The 15,122-nt window shown below is 40.6% G+C and overlaps 1 protein-coding gene across 1 annotated transcript in view; it reads left to right on the top strand.

The window, feature by feature from the left end:
* Window positions 1–15,122, top strand: part of LOC141462570 (protein ELYS-like) — a 39,539-nt gene that overhangs the window by 4,064 nt on the left and 20,353 nt on the right. Inside the window, exons 3-13 of the mRNA XM_074144515.1 lie at window positions 1,062–1,242; window positions 2,021–2,228; window positions 3,479–3,595; window positions 4,999–5,083; window positions 8,995–9,145; window positions 11,980–12,112; window positions 12,200–12,381; window positions 13,172–13,233; window positions 14,131–14,259; window positions 14,765–14,855; window positions 14,941–15,030. Of these exons, the coding sequence (XP_074000616.1) occupies window positions 1,062–1,242; window positions 2,021–2,228; window positions 3,479–3,595; window positions 4,999–5,083; window positions 8,995–9,145; window positions 11,980–12,112; window positions 12,200–12,381; window positions 13,172–13,233; window positions 14,131–14,259; window positions 14,765–14,855; window positions 14,941–15,030 (1,429 nt within the window). The remainder of the gene's footprint in view (window positions 1–1,061; window positions 1,243–2,020; window positions 2,229–3,478; window positions 3,596–4,998; window positions 5,084–8,994; window positions 9,146–11,979; window positions 12,113–12,199; window positions 12,382–13,171; window positions 13,234–14,130; window positions 14,260–14,764; window positions 14,856–14,940; window positions 15,031–15,122) is intronic.

Raw genomic sequence — 15,122 nt, 5'->3', positions numbered from 1 at the left:
TTCCCCACCTCCAAGGTTAAAAACATATATTAAAAAATGGAGTACCTTGTGATGCTCACTTCCTTGTTTTATTTTCATATAAAACTTTGCTGTGGATGTAAAGCTTTCTGTTTACATTGTGCTGTGCTTTGTGAGTGAGCTAAGTAATAGCCTATGTTCTTTCGTTGTACAGCTTTAGTGCAGGAGTCTTACGGTGCTTGTATCTCTGCTCTAGCACTCAGTATTGTCCTGGGTGTGTTTCAACACGTGCTGAAAAGACTGTCTGTCTTCACCTTGTAATACAGTTGCATGCAGACCACGTGGCATGTTAAAGAGCAGTGTGTGCTTTCTCCTTAGTTGGGGTTACCTTTTGATCTAAGAAGCTGCTGTTCCTTCTGCTGTTGTCCTAGGCTGCCTTTTAACATTTTTGTTAACATTAATCAAAGTGCTGGTGTGCATTTAAAAGTTCTTTTACTTTGGTTGTTATTTTCATTCTAAATGAGGACTAAGCTAGTCTGTCCCTTCAACACGTTCTAAATATGTTTCATTTCCATGGAAACGGTGTGTCTACCATGCAACTTGGCCGCTGCCTCATCTGACATAGAGCTGTGATTTGTCCTAATACTGGTTTGGTGAAGAAGGTATAGACTGTATCACGGTGCTGATGGGCTGTGAGCAGTCGGAGAAGTAGATTTAGTTTTGTTTAGTGTCTTCCTTAAGTCCCTTGAATACGATAAAGTTCCTTGCGTATGACTGATTTTCTGTTCTCTTTGAGTTAATGATTCCTAAGTAGGAAATGGAAATTGGTAAGCTGTAATAAAAGAAAGCACCATTTAAGTTGAAATTAATTCAGTTAACTAACTGTAGGAAATGTAGTGAATGGAAGACAGAAGCTGATTTTTGTAGATGGATTTTTTTTTTTTTTCTTTTTCATGATGTAATTGGAAACAATGCCTTGGTTTTAAGTCTTGTGCTCCCGTATTTACTTTCTTGTTTCTGATGTGGTAGTTCTGGTTTTGCTTTTGATGATTTCTATTTAGCTTGTCAAAGAGCTAAAATACTAACGTGTAGTTTTCCTGTAGGTAACTGCTATAGAACCCATAGTGAATCACGGAGGAGCCAGCGTGAGAACTCAGCACCTCCATCAGAGTCTGCGATGGCTCTTTGGCGTGGCAGCAGTGGCTACAGATGTTGGCCATCTGCTTCTGGTTGACCTTTGTTTGGATGATTTATCTTGCAGTCAGAATGAAATCGAAGCATCGGGTAAGCTTGCAGTTTTTAAACTTGAATTTAAATGTAAGAAAACTTGTCTTTTCAACAAAGAGTACGCGTCCCACTTTGAAGATGCATGTCTCGGACATTTATGGCTACTAATTACAGCTGGCAGTTTGACATTGTATGGTCCTGAACTGATCAAATCTGGAAGGGGCTGACTACTCCTAATGCTCTAAATGCCCCCCTCCCACCAAGATCCCTCTGTCACTATGATTCTCGCCAGTGAGGTGTAGGAATTTTGCCATCTGAGTCGGTGCAGCTGCCTGGTAGGGGGTTGTGTCAGAGGTGCCCTATTTCTTGGGAATGTTCTGCTTGTGTTAATTGACTTGGGGCAAATTTTAGGCTTGTTTTTAAAAGAAATCCGACGTATCAAAAATCATGCATTTGGATGAAGGAAATTTCTCATTGGTGTATTGAGATTGCATACCCTCTTTTGGTTATTACAACAGTGGCTTCAGGAGCTGGTGTCACTTCAGATAGCTTCATCATGAGGCCCATATGCCCAATGTAGAGAGTCCTAGAGGAATTTGTCTGTGAAGGTTACCCTTTTACCTGATTTTCAAATACGAGTGAGAATACTTGTCTGATCAGAGAGTTCTTGTCTTCTTTGAAGCCATACAGAATGGAAGTGGCAAAAGAAGTGTTGCATAAATGGGTATTTTGCTTGGTACAGTAGAATTAGATTATAGGTGTCGTCATGTCAGTGTATAAAAGGCAGCCTAAATGTCATAACGTATTCATTTATTGCATGGTTTTGTTTGCGTAGATCTAGAAGTTGTCACTAGAAACCCTGCTGAAGTTGCCCTAAGAAGAGAAACTGTGACCAGAGAAGGAAGACATCTCTGTTTTCAATTACAAAATCCTTCCGGAACAGCAGTATCAACCCTGTGCTACATAAGCAGAAGCAATCAGCTCGTCGTGGGTTTCTCAGATGGCTACCTGTCACTGTGGAATATGAAAACTTTGAAGAGAGAGTAAGTAGGCCTTTACCCTTGGCCGTGCCCGGAGGTGCAGGGGTCTCAAATTTTTGCTTAAGGAGGTATGTGAATTGAAAGAGAGCTTTTTCAGGGACTGCAATAAGTGTAATCTGAGCATGTTTAGCAATGCTCTTCTGAAATAACTTTTGAGTCATACCTGGATTAAGTGGGCCGCCTTCTCCCCATTGGACTAGGGTTGTTTTCCTTATTGTGCCTGTGGTTGAGGAATTGTGGAAAGCATGAATCTTTGTGTTACGTCAAGCAGTTAGGATGCGATAGAACTGATTTCTGTCAGACAGTTTGTTCTATCAGTAGTATTCAGTGGAACCGGGAAATGCGTGAAATTTGATGGAACGGATTTTTGAAACGATTTTTCGGAACCGGTTGCTGCAATTGGGGCATACCTTGAAAGGCTGAAGTATGTTAATGATGTGATCTTGGTGATAATATTCTCGAAAGTGTCCAGGGTGAAACTAGTGAGACACGAAAACTCAATAGCTGATCTGTGCCTGACAAATATATTCTTTCCTACGTGTCAGCCTTGGCCAAACTAGGAGGTTGGCCCATTCCAAGGCAACGATGCATGTGAATGAAAGTTTGCTTAGAACGCTTGTGGGGGAGAATAAGGGACGTGTAAATTTACAAGCAACAGAATAATTAAGAGAGGATTTTAAATCTGCCAAAGAGCAATCTCACTTGAAATATTTGACCAATTTCAGATAGGGATTCACTTCAGCAGATCTGCACTGACTCACCAGAAGCTATTGGATGCATAAGTAGACAGTGGAGAAATAATTAGGTGACAAGGATAGACCGCTCAGAAGTCTGGAAGAAAAATACTTTACGTTGTCCAAGAAACGAGAAACTACTTGTGTTTGGCACCGTTACACATTCATTCAGAAGATACCCTGCATTGTAAGGTTGATATTGAAGTAGGCTACAACAGTAGGAATGATCTTTTGCTTGGCAGCTGAAGAAGTCCTTTATGTTCCTCCTCCTGAGGCAAAGGAGGACATAAAGACAGAGGTTATTGCATTTGCTGGACAGTAATTTCCTCACCTGTTGACTGTTGCATAAGAAGGAGTTGCTTCCTTGACTCCCTTGTCTGGGGTGGAAATATGACCTCTGTACTTTGGAGGATAAGCATGTACAGTGCTCTTTTGTCAGAAGATGCTTCTTCCCTTCCACAAACAGTTAGGGCCAGTAGGCTCACCTTTTTTTTTTTTTTTTTTTCCTTAAACCTGTAGGCACCACTCTCAGCTTGAAGGAGGAAGGATTCCTGTCTATGCTGTCACTTTTCAAGAGCCTGAGAATGATCCTCGCAATTGTTGCTACTTGTGGGCTGTTCAGTCTACACAGGAAAGGTGAATAAAAGCTTACTGCAAACAAGTGCATGAAATAATTATATTTTTTTTTAACATATTTGCTCACATGGAGTTGATACATGTATATCTGTTGTGTTTCTTTAGCTGTGCAGGAGATTCTCTCAGGTAGGGAAGGAGTTACACTTAGAAGGCAATTTTCACAGGATTGAACAGGCGTGAAGAGGGACCTACCAGTTCCACCTTCTGAGAGAAGGCAAAGCAAGAGTGGCCATATTTTTGTGCTTGCATTCTTAAATGATTTCCTTTTGTTTCTCGATGACTTCTTCATGCTTTGTTTGATATTCACACCTCGTGGTCTTAAAATACCATTAAAAGTAGTTGAGGCTGCACATCTAGAGGCCTAAACGTGCCGACAAAACAGCCTGCTGCCCCCCAAAGGAGGGCAGTGACAGTATTATGGATCTCTCTCTTTCTGCATCAGCAAGAGATTTCATCAGCTCAGCTGTTTGTAGAGTGGCAATCTTTTTGACTTTAAGGCAGCTTTGATCATAGAATCATAGAAGGGCTTGGGTTGGAAGGGACCTTAAAGATCATGGAGTTCCAACCCCCCTGCCGTGGGCAGGGACACCTTCCACTAGACCAGGTTGCTCAAAGCCCCATCCAGCCTGGTCTTGAGCATTTCCATGGAAGGGACATGCACAACTCCTCTGGGCAACCTGTTCCAGTGCTTCAGCACCCCCATAGTAAAGAATTTCTTCCTAATATTTAGTCTATATTTCCCCTCTTTCAGTTTAAAAACATTGCCCCTCGTGCTATTGCTCCACTCCCTGATAAAGAGTCCCTCCCCATCTCTCCTGTAGGCCCCCTTTAGACGCTGAAGGCTGCTTATAAGGTCTCCCCAGAGCCTTCTCTTCTCCAGGCTGAACAGCCCCAACTTTCTCAGCCTGTCTTAATAGGAGAGGTGCTCCAGCCCTCTGATCATCTTTGTGGCCCTCCTCTGGACCCACTCCAACAGGTCCATGGCCTTCCTGTGCTGAGAACTCCAAAGCTGGACACGCTACTCCACGTGGGGTCTCACCAGAGCAGAGTGGAGGGGTCGAATCATCTCCCTTGACCTGCTGCCCACACTTCTCATTGATGCAGCCCAGATCGAGAACTCTTCACTGTGAAGAACTATTTCCATTAATTTTTAGTCCACACAACGTGTTAAAGCTTGCAAATTGTATGGTTAGCATTGGCCCCTGAAGCTGTTAGTGTCAGACTGTCCTTCTGTATGTTTTAGCGGCTAAATGTGGCCAATTATCATGTTTTGGGAAGAGGTGGTTTTGTTTTCAGCGAGAGCTGAATGCTATTAAGAAAACTTCTGTCTAGATCTAATAAAATGATAGTGAGGACCGTAAAGCAGCTTTGTAACCAAATTTCGTACTTTATCCCTTTTTCAGCGAAGGTGATGTGGTGAGTTTACATCTGTTGCAGTTAGCATTTGGTGACAGAAAGCGCTTGGCATCAGGTCAAGTCATGTATGAGGTAAGACGTGCGCGTGTGTGAGAAGAAGAAAATAGTTATTTTGTCTAAGTGAGTAAGAGTTGAGTTAGCAGGGGTAAGATTTACCATCAAAATTCAGAGCTAATTAAAAAAAAACAAACCTTTTGCCAAGTCTTCTTTGGCATGGTGTTTTGTCCACACTTTTTGGAAATAAGGCATATAATTTTATTCTGCAGTGCCGTGTGTTCCAACTAGATTAATCTGCAACGAGCCTGTATAAATTCTATTCCTGAAGAGGAAGCAACGTTTACAAATGAAATTTTTCCTAACCATGAAATTAATGCATGTAGGAAGAGAAGATAGGGCCTTGAATAGTTTTAACTAAGCTGCAGACTTGAGTAAGTTTTTTTTCTGTCTGCCTTTTTTAAAATGCACTCGTATATCTCTGTATTCGTTGCTGATCTTTGGTTTTTGTTTTTTTGGTTTTATTCTGAGTTTTGTCAGCTGGACTGCATATGCATTGTACCTACAGTGTCTCTTAAGTGTTGGTCCTGAAACTTAGTAGCTGTAAAGACAACTCGTTCTTCTTTTTGGCTGGGTGGCCTATTAAATATGCTGTCAAAGCCAGCAAAATATGTAAATAGCGTAAACAGTGGTATGATCTGGTCAGAATAGTATACAACAAAGTTAAATCTGGCTCCAAAGAGGATGTGTTTAAAATATAAATGAGGTATAATTGTATTTCAGATAGCTAACAGGTATGAGGCACATCTGTATAATGTATAATTCCATTCAGTAGTATGCTTGGAAGTTTTCTAAAATCTTTTTGAGGGGAAGGTAATCTTAATTCAGAACAAGTCTTTCCTCCTATTTTGATACTTCCTTTTGCATATTCTAAATAGATACAGAATGATATAGGGGTGACTCTTGTATCCTGGTGCTCTGTTTTTTATAGGGATTGTCTGTTTTGATTTTTTTTTTTAATTAGTTCAGTTTTTGACTCTTCCTTATATATAGGAAAGCTCCTTCCTTATTTGTCAATGTTGCTTTTGAATAGATAAAGGTTATGTGTTTGGAAAAGTTGGTGTGTCTTTGAAATGCATTATTTATAATCGTGACAAAGTAGAAGTATTTTCAAGTGATGCAGCTTGTTCTAAATATGGATGTCATCTCCTTGTTGATGTGGAATGTTTTTTATGACAGAAGTACATGGTGCTCTAGAGGAACAGAGCACCCTGATTGGGTTTTTCGGTTCTGAAAGCGCTTTCATTGCAATTCACTGCATCTCTTGTAGCGCTCTGCGCACTTTGGCAGGTTGATAGGAGAAAGTTTCTTTAATCTCTCTCCAGTTTCACTTTTGAACTTCTGCTTTTTTAATTCTCTTTTAAAAGTTATATTTAGCTACAGTCTTAGCAGTGGCAAAGACAATACCTCGTACTGTGTGCTTCTTTGGAAAAAAGCCAGTTGTCTATGCATTTCTCTTGTGGCTACTTTGTTCAAGTGTCTCAACACTTTAATGTCCCACTTTAAAATGTGGGACCTTTAACTCTTCACAGTTCTTTGTCTTGGTCATCTTATTTTCCTGAACAAGATTTGACAAGTATCAGGTTTTACCTTGGAGGGTTGAAATGTTTCAGCAGCCTTTAAAAATGGGTCTACTCAAAATTCCAGTTGACACTCTTTAAAAAGACACACATTGATTTAATGTAGTTGTGTTTGTAACTTGAGAAAGCTGTGGTGAGGTTAATGTAGGACTTTTAACCTTCTATAGACTGTGCAAGCAGTAACACATTCACAGGCTGTGTGAGGCACCAGTCTCTGGCTCTGAGATATTTTACTCCGCTGCTGTTTCTGCTTGCCTGTGATGAGTGTTGTGGAAGATTGAAACAGGAAGCAATCTTACAGGGCAGTTGAAGAGAGAAGTAAACAGCTGGACCATCTGACAAGAGCAGACAGGTTCTTGAGCTAGCTGCCAGATGATCCACGTACACACGGAGCTTCATACCAGCCCCTGATAACACCTACTGCCAAAAAAAAAACCCAGACCCCAAAACAACTCTCAAACCCAAAACACTGCCAAAAGATGCATTAGGACGGGACCTGTGCTCTGCAGCGGGCACTTTTAGTCTCAGAAAGCTTCTTTGTAGTCACAGGTTGGTCAGTACTACGTGGCTGTCTACCTACATGGCTGGCTGTCAAGTTTCTTGTTCGTCTTCAGTGGCAGAAAATTTAAGAGTGGCTCCCATTTGCTAGGCCAAATTTGAGTAAACAAGGAGTAATCTGCTGTTAATCCTTGTTCATGGGATAGGGTTTATAGGAACTTAAAAGAATTTTCTACTGCAGCAGTGCTTTTTGTTCCAGGAATGAGATTTGAAGCTATGAAGCAGTGCATCTTTGACTTTGTATCATGGTAAAAGTCACAAATAGGACTTTTGGAACATGTGGTACTGTGTTTTTGCAAACGTGTGTCACACTCATGTCTCCGTTGCCTTCAAGGCTGGTTTAAGTCATCTCAAGTAATTAAACATAAAGGTATGTTTAAGTTCTGCTTGAAAAGACCTTTTTTATACTATCTCAGCAGTTACTAAATCTAGTGCATCGCATCATGATCATAGAGCACATTTTTACCTTTGTCCTACCCAATGCTTGTGGATGGATCTGGTATACACTCTCTACTTCAATATCATAGTTTGACCAGTGGATCTCATTTGAAAACTGTCTTTGTATTTTATTAGTCGTTAAAATCATTACTTAATACCTCTCATACAATGGAGTTCCTTAGATTTACTTCACGCACTGTGGAAAGTTTAAAGTCCACTGCTTTGCTTCAGAAGTGTTTTTCTTTTTAGTAATTAAAGACTTCTTAATTATAATTTTTTTTTTTGTTTTTAGACAGCCTTTATATCTATTAATAGCATTTCCTGGAACCATTAAGAGAAAGCTTATCTCTTCTCAGATTAGGTAAATTAGATGTGTCCTATGAAATCACATGGGAATGTGTTGTTTCATGCCAGCTCATTTTAAGGCTCTGACACTTTTGGAAACTTGGGTAGAACGCGTTGTTACCAATTTCTGGCTTGTGTGTGGGTCGTTTTGTTTTGGGATTTTTTTATTGTTGTTCTGTTTTTTTGTTTTAAAGTGTAGAGCTGCTGTTTGTCCACAACACACCCATTCAAGCGTTGTATGGTGGACAGTTTGAACAAGTGTTGTACTTGGAAAGACAGTATCTCAGTTAATGCTTACTTAGAAAATGGTGGTCTCAGAGGTAGAACACAATCCTGCCAGGGTTTCTGTGTCTCTCAAAGTAGCTTGCTTTCTCTGTAGTAATTTGTGATCCTCAATGCCTTGGCCATGGGCATGCCATGTCCTCTCTGTTTTTCCTTTTTGCTGTTGGCTGTGCTTGGTGAAGGAACTGAGGGATGTTTCACCCATTAATCTCTGACAAGATGAGAAGAGGAGCTGGCAAGAGCTTACGTGGTTTGAAAGAATTACTACTGATACAAATACACTGATATTAACTGAGGGTTAATCAGTACGAAGTTCTCATAGCTGCTAGAGAGGGATGCGTGTTCACTCTGGTGGTGTGCCTATAGATAATAGCTCTTGAGAGAGCTTTAGCTGCTCTAGTGCCCGGACTTCTCTGACTTTACCAGTTCTGTAATGAAGACATGGAGCAAAGAGCTTTGCATGCACGTGTGTTGCATTATTTCAGATCTGAATAATGTTAGGGAAATTCTAAATTTTGAAAAAGTGCAAAGCCTTTACAGCCAAACTTACCTGTTAGGATTTGACACTTAATTCTCTTGCGTGTCAGATGTAGTTTCTTTTTACCATCAGAAATAAGGTCATACAAAATATACAGTATAATATGCATAGACCTTCTTTCACATCTACCTATAATACATGTTTTTATCTCAAAATGACCTTTTCTCTCTTCTTTTATTTTTCCCCAGGGCTTGGAATACTGTGATGAAAGGTACAGTTTAGATCTCACAGGTGGAGTCTTTCCCTTGAGAGGCCAGACCAGGAACACTAAATTAATCAGCTGCCAGACTGTAGAAAAATTTCGCAACCATGTTGACAGAGAGGATAGCGTAAATGAAGGTTTGTTTTGATGTCTCTGTTTGGTGATTCTAAAATAAGTGGTTTTGGAATCTAAGCAATGAATGCTGTTCTGTCCCCATAGTCTAAAAGTCTTAAATATCTACATAGACAAGATTGTTTGGGTTATTTAAAAGGAAAAATTGGATGCTTAAGTCATGTGGAACTTATTTAAGGGGAAAAAATAGGTTTAATTTTATGCTTGCTGACATGCTATCACAACGTATGGTGGGGTCATCTGTATAATGCTGGTCATTTGATCTATTCCTCCAGCTGTCATCTTGAACAATAAGATCATTCTCTCCATTGTTTAGGAAAGTTACCTGAATTTTTTCCTCTTGTTCAAACTTATGTCTGCATCCAGGTGGTGGCCTGTCACAAGTTGGGTTCCCCAGGGCTGTCAGGGCCAGTTCTCTTTAACATCTTTATGACTGATCTGGATGAGGGGATGGAGGGCATCCTTAGTAAGTTTGCAGACAACACCAAGTTGGCTGGGAGCGTTGATCTATGTGCTCAATGGTAGAAAGGCCCACAGAGCGATGTGGACAGTCTGGATCAATGGGCTAAGGCCAGTTTTATGAGATTCAAGAAGGCCAAGTGCCAGGTCCTGCTCTTGGGTTGCAACAACTCCATGTGGCGTTACAGACTTGGGGAAGAGTGCCTGCAAAGCTTGCTGGTGGAAAAGGACCTGGGGGTGTTGGTCGAGAGCTGTCTGAATATAAGCCACCAGTGTGCCCAGGTGACCAAGGTGGCCAACAGCATCCTGGTTTGTATCAGAAATAGTGTGGCCAGCAGGACTAGTGAAATGATGGTCCCCTTGTACTGGCACTGGTGAGGCCCCACCTGGAGCACTGTGTTCAGTTTTGGGCCCCTCCCTGGCAGAAAGACATTGAGGTGCTGGAGCGTGTCCAAAGAAGGGCAGTGAAGCTGGTGAGAGGTATGGAGAAGGAGCCTTATGAGGAGCGGCTGCGGGAACTGGGGTTGTTTATTCTGGAGGAAAGGAGGCTGAGGGGAGGCCTTGTCATTCTCTACAACTACCTGAAAGGAGGTTGTAGCGAGGTGGAGGTTGGTCTTTTCTCCCAAGTCACAGGCGATAGGACAAGAGGAAATAGCTTCAAGTTGTGCCAGGGGGATGTTTAGATTGGATATTAGGAAAAATATCTCCACAAAAAGGGTTATCAAGCATTGGAACAGGCTGCCCAGGGAAGTGGGCATCCCTGGAGGTATTTGAGAAACATGGAGATGTGGTGCTTAGGGACATGGTTTAGTGGTGGACTTGGCACTGTTAGGTTGATGGTTGGACTCAATGATGTTAAGGGTCTTTTCCAACTTAAATGTTTTTATGATCCACCTGATCATTTTTTCCTCTCTAAGTCTAATAGGTTCCTAAACCTACAGGTTCTTAAAGCACTAGACACAGTTAAAACTCTTACAGTGTCTTTCATTATCTTGCAATAATTGAATATTTGTCTCTGGGCTTACAAATTCAGTTCTGCTTTGACCGTATCTTGAAGCCTGCTGCAGAGATAATTTCTATAGCCTTTTGTTTTGAGTGCATTATTTGCCTTCTCTCTCTTCTTACTGGCCTTAACTTATGTCTGATGTTACAAAGAAGACACTTGCATGATCTTTCTGGCTATTTCTGCTTATTATCTTGATTTAGTCCTGAAATGGCAACTACCATTTCTTTTATGATGCCAACCTCTACCACCAGTGTGTCAAAATCTAATAAAAACACCTTTGTATTTTTGCTACTTGTGTTATGTTTCTTAGGAAAGTGTCTGCTAAAAACTTACTAAGACCAAACAAACACCAGCACCCCAGTCCTCCCCCCTATAACCAAACCAAAACAACAAAAAAACCCTTTGTCGTCTTCTTATGAAGTATGAGGCATGGAGAAAGACCTGCAATTTTTTTGATCAGCTTATATTCAGAATCTGTTAAATTCTAAGCAAACATCAGCTTCTGTTGGGTGTGGGTTGAGGCTAGCAATGAAGCTGTCATATAAATTATAAAAATAATTGATAATCTTGATATAATTGATATGAAAGCAGTTTCAGCAGCTAACAAAACCGAAATGGCACAGGAGCTCACAATGAAACATACCAAAGTGTGTGAGGATCCCTGAATGGTAATGATGAATTCAACTGAGAAACGTTTGCCAAACAAATCTTTTTCCTTATGCTATTAGGATAAATGATATACCATATACTTTACTGACATGTGGAGAATGTATTCTCTTTAAAGAAGACAGACCATTGCATTTATTAAGAGAACTGAAATACAACACTGTGAATGTTTATGTTAAAAACTTTATTCCAGTTTCTGGTTTGTTGGTATTAGTTATTTATTTATTTATTGTGGTAATTGTGTTCTTTAATTCTGAATATGCTGGAAAGGAGCTATTCTTAAAACCTGTAATTGAGTTGGAGGTGGAAATTAATAATGCCAGCTGTGTGAATATAAGTGTATGCGACAGTTAATTGTATGCTTTCCAAAAGTAGCAATGTATGTGATTCTGGCATGTTTTTTTTGTGAAAGTATTCATCTTGCTAAGTGTCTCGACCATCTCTTTATGTATAAAAAACTTAATTAGCTAATAATTCTGTATTTGATTTGGCTTAGAACTGATACAATTTGAACAAGAAAAAGGGGGTGTATGACTGAAATTTATCACAGAGATGTTTGCTATTCCTTAATTCTTTTTAATTACTCTTAGTAAGCGTTGTGTTTCCACAGTGGCAGAACAGAATTAAGCCAAAAAGGAAGTGGTGTTTTTAAAATACCCCATCTATCATATTTTGTACAAATAAGTAACGATGTCTTGTCTCTTACAGTAATATCTCCTGACACCAGCGTCTCAATCTTCAGTTGGCAAGTGAATACATATGGTCAGGAAACACCATCTACTTATTTGGGTGTATTTGACATTAATCGCTGGTATCATGCTCAAATGCCAGATTCACTAAGGTAGATTTTTCTTAAGTTGTTTTCAACATCCCTGCAAATAATTCATTTGACTGTTGGTGTTTAGCTTGCGCCCTTGTTTTCTTTAAGGCCGGAAGAATTCCTTCATGATTGCCCCTATTTTGCATTGTGGTCACTGGATACTGTAATAAGCATGACTTCTCCGAAGCTCCTTTTGGATATTCTGGTACATGAGCGGAGTCTAAGTCGGGGAGTTCCTCCTTCTTATCCACCACCCGAGCAGTTTTTTAATCCAAGCACCTATAATTTTGGTAGGTATTTCACCGCCTTTGAGAGCGATGAGCTTCAAATGAGGTCAAATGCCATTTATTGGTTCTCTTGTTCATTCATTGTTTGTGACTCAAAAGCCAAAACAAACCAGAAAGACCCCAGCCGCCCCAAACCCAACTCTGGTTACGTTGTACTGACGGGGTATTTACTATTGTGAAGCTTATCTGACAGTCCGCTGAGTTTTGGTTCTTTTGTAATGTAGCGTGTGAAGTGGTGCTGGTTATAACATGAAATGACTTTATGAGGAGAGGCTGAGGGACTTGAGTCTTTTTAGTCTGGAGAAGAGAAGACTAAGGGGGGATCTGGTCAGTGCCTATAAATACTTAAAGGATGGGTGTCAAGAGGGTGGGGCCAGTCTTTTTTCAGTGGTGCCCAGTGACAGGACAAGAGGTAACGGGCACAAACTTGAACACAGAAAGTTCCATCTAAACACGAGGAGGAACTTCTTTACTTTGAGGGTGGCAGAGCACTGGAACAGGCTGCCCAGAGAGGTGGTGGAGTCTCTGTCTCTGGAGACATTCAAAACCTGCCTGGACGTGTTCCTACGTAACCTGCTCTTACGTGGACCCGCTCTGGCAGGGGGGTTGACCTAGATGATCTCCGGAGGTCCCTTCCCACCCCATATCATTCTGTGATGCTGTGGTTCTGTGTGAACTGAAACTCAAAGTACTCAGTTATGCCTTTCCAGATACTGCTATTTAAAAAATGTAAGCTGGTCATAACATAACTGTCAGAGTATGGAAGGTTGTCAAACGTTCATTGTTTCTGCAGATGGCACGTGCTTGCTGAACTCCGGAGTTGTTCACATGACTTGCACCGGCTTCCAGAAGGAGGTGATCTTTTACTGTAACTTTATGGAGAATGGCAAGAGATGTACCTTTTCTAAGTTTTCTGTTGCACTGCTTTCAGCGTCAGAGACCCTTTTGTGCTCATCCTGCCCCATCCACAGGCATAACTGCAGTTGTGTCCTGTTGCCAATTTTATGCAAATGGTTCTAGGTCCACTCTTGGGACTGTGAAACTACCATTGTCTCCTGCTGAAGCACGATCAGGGATAGAATGTCTAGAAAGGAATGCAAGGTTGCTCTAGGAAAACCACTGTAGAAGTTGGGGAAAGCTGTTACGGTATCACCCATCAGTCAAACTGCCTGCACAGTCTTGAGTTAGAGATTTGATCCCCAATTTACTTGAAAAAGGAGGGCAGAATGGAGAAAAATTACTGAAGTGTTCGAGAAGAGCTGAAATTTTTTTTTCTCCCAAACTTGGCCAAATTATAACTTCCGAGCCACTGCACAGATTGTGACAAATAATTTTGAATTACGTTTCAGCTCACTAAATATTTCCAACATGAATCAAGCAGCTTCCACACGAACAAGCACGGAAAGGATCTCCCAAAGCGTGATTAGAAGTTGTGTGTTAGTTTGGCTTATATGGAATGTCACTGGTGTCAATGTTCAGGGAAGGTGAAAGGCCTGTGTATTGACAGAGGGGCTAGAAGATATTTAAGTTAGAATTGCAAGGGCTGATATTTTGTTTTGCAGGATTTTTTAAAATCAACTTGAACGGTTAGTTTCCCTGCTGTCTTTAAGACTCTTGATAGTAATGCTCACTGAAATTTGTAACCTAAAGCATCTTACTGATGCAGTCTGACAGTTTAAGTGAACATTTAGATTATTCCTGTTAGTGCATAACAATGTTGTCTTGAGCTGTTGTTTTTGATTGATGTTTCAGACATTGAATTTTTTGAAGAAATCTGGTCCTTCAATATGTGAAGCCATTCCTGACAGCTACAATAGGTGTCTTGTAGCTGGCTTGCTGTCTCCAAGACTAGTTGATGTCCAGCCATCCAGTTTGAGTCAGGTGAGTGCATATCAGGGAATCAAGGGGGAGATATATCCATCTGGTCTGACAGGGCTGGGGAGACTACAAGACACGATAATCATATTTTCCTGTTATTTGCAAGTTGCATTGAAATACAGGTGTTGACTTGAGTTTGCAGAAGTAATCATATCCTGATGCAAATTTCCATGCACAGAAGGTGTAATAGGTATTAGCAGAGGATGTTACTGAAAATGGCTCCTTGGAACTCAGTATGTAAAGATGATAATGCAGAGGCATGCAAATAAGGATTAGAATGAGCCTTCAGTGCTTGAAATGTCAGAGGAGAAGTTAATGTGTTCCTCAGACCAAGGAGCACTCCAGCCTGTGGCTAGAATTAAGACAAAGAATGTGGAATTACTGGCATTGTGTCGATTGACTTTGTGATGCCTGAAGGAGTATACAGTTAGAAACAAACATTTACTGTTAATGGTTGAGATGTTGAAAGTAGGTAAGATTCTCATTATAATTTGTCTGTTGTGTTTAGGAGGAGCAGTTGGAAGCGGTACTGTCAGCTGCTGTGCAAACAGGTTCTCTAGAACTTCTGACTGGATGCATTAAACATTGGACTTCTGAAGGTAATGCTTCTTATGTTGTTTCTACGTGATGTGTTTTTTTACTTTGAAATTGTTGATTCATTTCTTTGTTCTATTTTTTTTAAAGAGCAGCCAAGTTCTGCTGCTAGTTTACGGTTTGTTCTTGAGTGGACATGGAACAAAGTGATCTCCACAAAAGATGAATTTGACCAAATATGTGAGTACTAGTGTAGTCATTCTGGAAACGTAAACTCATTCTTTCTGATTGAGCTGCTTCAGTAATATGCCACTATATGATATTGCATCTGG

Source organism: Numenius arquata, chromosome 2, assembly GCF_964106895.1.
Source record: "Numenius arquata chromosome 2, bNumArq3.hap1.1, whole genome shotgun sequence".
NCBI classification, from domain to species: domain Eukaryota; kingdom Metazoa; phylum Chordata; class Aves; order Charadriiformes; family Scolopacidae; genus Numenius; species Numenius arquata.
Note: the sequence above shows the minus strand (reverse complement) of the source record. Positions and strands in the feature narration are given on the sequence as shown.